General features: G+C 40.2%; 1 protein-coding gene across 2 annotated transcripts in view; it reads left to right on the top strand.

Moving 5' to 3' along the window:
- Positions 1–6,877, top strand: part of fam3a (FAM3 metabolism regulating signaling molecule A) — a 17,696-nt gene extending 10,819 nt beyond the window's left edge. For both annotated transcript variants that reach the window (XM_020620544.1, XM_020620552.1), the window contains 9 exons: positions 2,044–2,075; positions 2,160–2,267; positions 2,682–2,705; positions 2,820–2,943; positions 3,262–3,320; positions 3,412–3,462; positions 3,578–3,662; positions 4,765–4,891; positions 6,203–6,877. In XM_020620544.1, the coding sequence (XP_020476200.1) occupies positions 2,063–2,075; positions 2,160–2,267; positions 2,682–2,705; positions 2,820–2,943; positions 3,262–3,320; positions 3,412–3,462; positions 3,578–3,662; positions 4,765–4,891; positions 6,203–6,298 (687 nt within the window). In that variant the 5' untranslated portion in view covers positions 2,044–2,062 and the 3' untranslated portion in view covers positions 6,299–6,877. The remainder of the gene's footprint in view (positions 1–2,043; positions 2,076–2,159; positions 2,268–2,681; positions 2,706–2,819; positions 2,944–3,261; positions 3,321–3,411; positions 3,463–3,577; positions 3,663–4,764; positions 4,892–6,202) is intronic.
- Positions 6,878–6,947: the final 70 nt, after the last annotated feature.

Below are 6,947 nucleotides of genomic sequence, written 5' to 3'. Positions count from 1 at the left end.
CTATCTTGAACCTCAACCCCTATTTGACCTTATTTATAAAGGTTGGAGGACATCTTAGATACGTCTCACTGGAAACAGAGGTAAAAAATCCAGTGATCCTCTCAAATCAACACCATGTAACCAAGCTACTAGCGAGCCATTACCATGCAAAGCTAATACAGCAAGGAAGGAAGTTCACAGAGCGAGCCATAAGGCAAGCTGGACTCTGGATTGTAGCTGGTAAAAGACTAATCTCATCTATTATCTACCATTGTGTAACATGCTGAAAACTCAGAGGGAATTTAGAAACCGAGAAAATGGCAGACCTTCCACCAGAGAGGCTTGACTATTCACCACCCTTTTCTTACGTGGGCCTGGATGTATTTGGCCCATGGTCAGTCATCACGCAATGCACATGAGGTGGCGCACCGCAAAGTAAAAGGTGGGCCATTCTGTTCACATGCATGACCACTAGAGGTGCATACATTGAAGTCATTGAATCTATGGATGCCACCAGCTGTATAAATGCATTACACAGATTTTTTGTTATCAGAGGCCCTGCAAAGCAACTCCAGTCAGGGGAACCAACTTTGTCGCTGGCAGCGTAGAACTAAACATGGCACAACCTGGGGCGGTGTCTGGGAGAGGATGTTCAGTGTGACATGCAGAATACTGGACTCTATGTTTCTGCAGAACAAACACACTCGTCTGACACATGAAGTACTGTGTACCACAGTGGCCGAGGTATCATCCATAATCAATGCAAGGCCGCTGGTCCCGATCTCATCAGACCCTTCATTGCCTTTCCTGCTTTGCCCTGCAATGCTTTTAACTCAAAAGTCACACTCGCCTTCTCCACCAGGAGACTTCACTGGAAAGGACCTGCTAAAGACTCAGTGGAAGCAAGTGCAGGCACTTGCTGATGAACTCTGGAACTGCTGGAGGAATGAATATCTCAGCACTCTCCAGTCGAGGCGCAAGTGGCACAGAACACACCGCAACCTGCAACCACACAACATCGCGCTACTGAAACGGAGCCAAGCACCCAGGAATGAATGGACAATGGCCATGGTCACATCCACCTTTCCAGGTAGTGACGGAAGGGTTTGGAAGGTCGAAGTGAAGACATCATCTCAGGGCGTCTCGAAAACCTACCTGCGTCCCATCTCTGATGTTATTTTTCTCTTGGAGAATGATCAAAAGTGACTGCTAAAGGTAGCATAGTGGCATTAGTAGCCTAATGCCGGGGGGGAGTGTTCTGCCCTTTGGTTAAAAGGCTTTAGATTAAGAATTTTGTACAATGTCTTGTGCTGGTGCCTGCTATTTCCTGCAATGTGATTATTTCGCCAATTGAGAGTTAATGGCTATTTTTCTATTTCTTCTGTTTATGTATTTCAGTTTCACTCGTAATTTTCACCTGTTTTGAGAAAACGATCAATAAAGGAGCAAGGCGCTCAGTTCCTGGCTCATGAAAATCGAGTTTGGCTTGCTGTTTACCTACGTTCACACACTGGGCTTGCACTGGGCTTGCACTGGGCGTGTAAAACATGCCCAGTGTAAAATGGGCATTCAACATTAGGGGACAGAGAAACAGTATTTTGATTTTTCTGTATGCCTTGCACATACAGTGAATTGACAATAAAAATCTTTGATCTTGATTTTATACTGTTTCTTTTGTACTTTTAGTAGTAAAATTTAAATGCATGACTTAGTTCTAACAAAGTATTTCTAGACTGTGGTATTGCCACCTTTACTTTAGTGAAATATCTGAGTACTTCCACCACTGATTAAAGAGTAGAATTGCCTTTTTTGAAAATGGTTAGATTTGAATCTGCCCCTTTTAATGTATTTGTTACTCTTCTCCTTTACTATACTTCTTTCTTTTTCAAACTGTACTATTCATTTACACAGTTTAAAACCTCTGCCATCATAATGGTAAATGAAAACATATTTTGACTAAGTTTTTCTCTATATAAAAAATCACTTTGTAACTATATATTTTGAAATCTTGGCAGAAATTTAAAGCACCCTAATGCAGCTACCTTTATTAATCTCTTTCTCTAGGTCTATGAGACGGTGAATCATGAGATTAACAGGTGGGTTGAAATTTATATCACCTTTCAATGGGATCTTGTTACTTACTTTTTGCCTTGACTGTGGTACTTGGATTCTTTTGACAGGCCCCCTGAGAGGTGTGGCTGTGCTGCTGTTGGTGGGGCTCACCTTGCTGCTGGCAAACACTTTATTTGGAGGGGAGAGTGGTTCATCTCTGCTACATTTCATTAGTGGTAAGAGAGGTAGTGCTAAAGTGAGTTGTCAACCGACAGAAAATTAATATTTTGAATGTTTTATTCAAACAAATATTGGTCATATTCTCTCATTCCAGCTACTCAAATGTGAGGATTGGAGCAGTCACTCCATTTTATATAATTGAAAATAGAATGTGTTTGGGGTTTGTACTGATGCTCAGCGAAAAGCAAACTATTGGAGGATTTCTTCATGGGAAACACTATTTTACTATTTTCTGACATTTTAAATACTATCTAATTGATAGAGAAAATAATTGTCAATTGCAACCCTAATGGCAAGTGTTGGATTAGTCTTGATGTATCTGATGAAAGGTCTGTGTAGAAATGATCACACAAAGCCAGTCTGCTAATCAGATTTCTTAATTTGACTGTGAAATGTGTTTATTTTTTCAGGTGCGAGTGAGGAACCAACACTTGGTAAGTAGAAGTAACAATGTGACATGACTCTCCCTGTCAGGTATAATGTTGCTGATGTTGCATCCTTATTTTTTCCCTTATTACCATCAATTCGTGTATCATATATTTTAACAGAACCCCACCATCGAAAGTATAAATGTGGACTTTCAGCCCCCTGCCCCCCAAAGCATTTGGCTTTCCGCCTGGTGTCCGGTGCTGCAAACGTCATTGGCCCCAAAATCTGTGTGGAGGACAGGATGTGAGATTCAGTTTTACCAGTTTCTCCCTGTTCATGTGTCTCTGTCTCCCCTGCTGTCTATTTGTTTTTTGTTTTGTTTTCACACTGTTCTTATTTCCCTCTGTGCATAACCAGGCCTCCAAGTCTTTCTGGGGAGCTGAATGCAAGTATTCTTTCAGTCCGTGTGTCCCTCATCTCTTTGGTTTTTCTGTGGTCTTTTTATATGTGTTGTTGCTTCCTAAGTGTCAGGCAGTCCATATGAGTGTGTAGACCACTGTGTATGTGGGAGGCAACAAAGTGCTTCAAATAGTGTTTCAGCTGCTTGTGTTTGTCACACAGGCTACTCAGCAGTGTGAAGAACAATGCTGGCAGAGGACTAAACATAGCTTTGGTGAATGGTGAGTGGCATCCTTGACCTTTTTAACAGACTGTTTTAAGCTCGTGTCAATTGTGTCATTTTAAAATCTGACTGATGTTGTTTTGCTTCAGGAGTGACAGGAGAGCTCTTGGACACAAAGGCCTTTGACATGTGGGCAGGAGGTAATAAAAATCAGACACTAATGTATAGTTTACAGTGTATTGCACATCTGGTACACATCTTAGTAATTACAACCCAGAAACCACAGTTCATAGCTCATCTAATGTTTATTCACAGATGTTTCTGACCTGTTGAAGTTTATCCGGCCACTCCACGAGGGGACACTCGTGTTCGTGGCTTCCTTTGACGATCCAGCTACAAAGTAAGAATCCTTGACATGCTGTCAGTTCCAGTTCAGCACCTCTCTCTTTTCCTTTTAGCCACACAAATCAAATCAAAGAAACTTTAATTATCCCCGAAGGGCAATTCAATCAAGTGTAGTCGTTACATTGATACTTTTTGGCAGAGGTGGTGGACTCGAGTCACATGATTCAACTCGAGTCACAAATTTGAGGACTTGAGCCTTGCTTTATTAACACCGGTAAATAACTGGACTTGACTTTGACTTGGCATCCATAACTTGAGACTTGATTTAAACCTAAGACGGATGACTCAAAATGAACTTTTTTTTTAAACACAGATATTTTTCTAGATATTGAGAAGTTGCATTTTGTTTTTGAAACACAGTTGGGTGATTTCAAGTTCAATGTATGCAAAACTGGTAACCTATCAGAGTGCGACAGACCAGTAGAGGACAACACAGGTCAACGATGCAGCTGTTATATAGGGGCCTTCTCTGAAAATAATGAAATTTAGATTTAAGGATTATGTTGTCGATGACTGTAGTAAGAAGAGAACAGTGGAATGCAAAGACGGCAGTGAAAAAAATTTGTGACTGACCACAACATCAAAATATCAGTCACTCCAGAACTCACAAAGAAATGCAAGTACCTGAATCTGTCTTTTCACTTGTGGTTTTCAGCTAACATTAGCTAAGTTGCTGGGTGAAAGGCATGGCTTTTTTATTTAATAGCTAAGGGTTAGTTTATAGCTTACAAATGCACAATTAAGGAGGAGGTTTGTGAAATTTTCACTTAAACATTTGATATTCCCATAGCATTATCAGATCATCAGAATTTGGTATGACTTGACTTGGGACTTACGTGACTTATAGTAGAGACTTGACTTGCTTGATTCTTACTATACTAACTTGGGACTTGCTTGAGACTTACTACCACCTCTGCTTTGTGGTATAACTTAGAAAAATCTATCATAGAATAAAATAATTCTGTGGTTTTGCTATAGGGTTAAAGAAATGGTAATAATCTGCATGTAATTTCAACAAAAACTTTAACAGACATGAAGTTCTAATACTGACTTGTAAGCAGCATTAACCTGTTACCTTATTCTCATTTCGGCGGCAGGCTGAATGATGAGGCTCGACGATTGTTCGAGGAGCTTGGGAGCACAGCAGTAAAGGAGCTGGCCTTTAGAGACAGCTGGGTGTTTGTTGGAGCCAAGGGCATTGAGAATAAGAGTCCCTTTGAGCAGGTATTTTATAGCAACTACCAATAGTGAACAAATCCTGAGGGAAATATTGATCAGCTCCTTTGATGTCATGCTGTTTTGCTTACAATTAAGGAACATATCAGAATGAATGTAAAACCAACAGTGAGTTATATACGCTGACAAATAACAGAGAGATGACTTGATCTCAAAATGAAACCTGATATGGCAACAGGAATGACCTGTCAATCAACAATCAGTGTTTGGACAAACCTTTTTGTAACTGGCAGCATCACCAAGCTAATCAAACAGCTGATTGGATATTTCACCGAACCATCAACTCAGGATGGTAGTTACAGCGAGTAGGCTGAATTAGACTATAACTGTGCTGGGAAGTAATTCTTGTGAATGGTAGCAACAGGAACAGCAGAATGTGGCCTTTGTAGTAAAGAAATTGTTAAGGTAGCTAACATCTACTGAATTAGCAAAGGCATGTTAGCCAAGGAAGCTAGTTAGTTGACATTACATACATAACATATTATGTATGCAATGAGAAAAGAAATCTAAACTCTCTGAAAACCCAGGAAAATCCCTAGTCTGTGCTGCGGATATTATCACAGTACACGATATTCGGCATATTGCCACGTTAAATCTTTGTCCTGCCACTGAAACTTCTAATATCTGAGCCTGAGTTATCCTGTTGTAGATGGCAGTGATGCCAACTGCAACGCATTGTTACCTTAGCCGGCAATATTTTACATCTCTATTAAAATAAAAAAAAACTAAAAAGAGGCCTGTATGGCTTTAAAATTGTCTGGTTGCATTCCTGTACTGACAAGTGTCCAAATCTGACCAAAGATTTGGAGATTCATGATTTTTAAAACCTACCAGGAGCTTTTTCATACCTACTACTAACCTCATACACCTTTTATATATTTACAATTACACTGTAATGCAGTTAAAATCAGGCTGTTGGCTGTTACATTCACACAAACACTCACACTGATGGCAGTAAGCTACCATGCAAGGTTTGACCTGACTGTCAGCAGTTTGGGGTTCAGTGTCTTGCCCAAGGAAACTTTGACATGTGGACAGGAGGAGCAGGTGGTCAGACTAACTCTATGATTAGTGGACGACCAGCTCTACCTGTCCACTCAGGTGCTACTTGGAAAGTCAGACATTATCAGTCTATTAATTAGTATTCCTTGAAAAAAAAAAGTATTTGTCATTTAAATTTATATCATATAACATTTTGTTTAAAGTTTTTGTTCAGCACTTTGTACCTGAGCAGCTGTCATGCAGCAGCGAGAACCTGACTCCAGCCTGTTTCTGTTTGCATGTGGTTGTTCCCATTAGCGTATGAAGAACAGTAAGAGCAGCAACAAGTATGAAGGTTGGCCCGAGTCTCTGGAGATGGATGGATGTATACCCTTGCGGCCTCCCCTGGAGTGACAGTCCTGCCCGGATCTCCTTCACATAACTACAGTAGCACCTGGAGTAGAGCAGCAATGGAAAGCCAAGGAACTGCTGAATGACTGAAACCATCCATGGCCACTTTTGTTTTCTCTCTTGTGGCAAAGGCACCTGTTAACTGCAAAGATTGTCTTGATATATTCAGAACTGCTGGAACCTGTTGTAGAGGATTTGTGCATTATGAGACACTTTTAAGCTGAGGTAACATTAAACAAGGAAAATGTTTGCGTCAGCCTAAGGAAACCTAAGATACCAAATATTTGATGACCAAAATAATTTGTGAATGAATACAGCTGGAGCAGGTCTTCCACAGTCATTGTAGGAAATGGATACATTTTCTCTGTTCAAGCTTGCCTTTAGTGTGTCAACATTCTGTGTTTGAGTGTCAGAAGAGATGCCTAACTGGTTTAACACTAGGTGAAACATAATCTGTGACATCAAAAGGAAAATAACTGGAGTACTGTAGTAGATAAAAACAAACATTCTAAGCACCTGGTTGATGGAAGATTTTATATATTAAATACACTAATATACAGTGGGTACGGAAAGTATTCAGACCCCCTTAAATTTTCCACTTTGTTATATTGCAGCCATATGCTAAAATCATTTAAGTTCATTTTTTTCCTCA

The sequence above is a fragment of the Monopterus albus genome, unplaced genomic scaffold, assembly GCF_001952655.1.
Source record: "Monopterus albus unplaced genomic scaffold, M_albus_1.0 scaffold6.1, whole genome shotgun sequence".
Lineage (NCBI taxonomy): Eukaryota > Metazoa > Chordata > Actinopteri > Synbranchiformes > Synbranchidae > Monopterus > Monopterus albus.
Note: the sequence above shows the minus strand (reverse complement) of the source record. Positions and strands in the feature narration are given on the sequence as shown.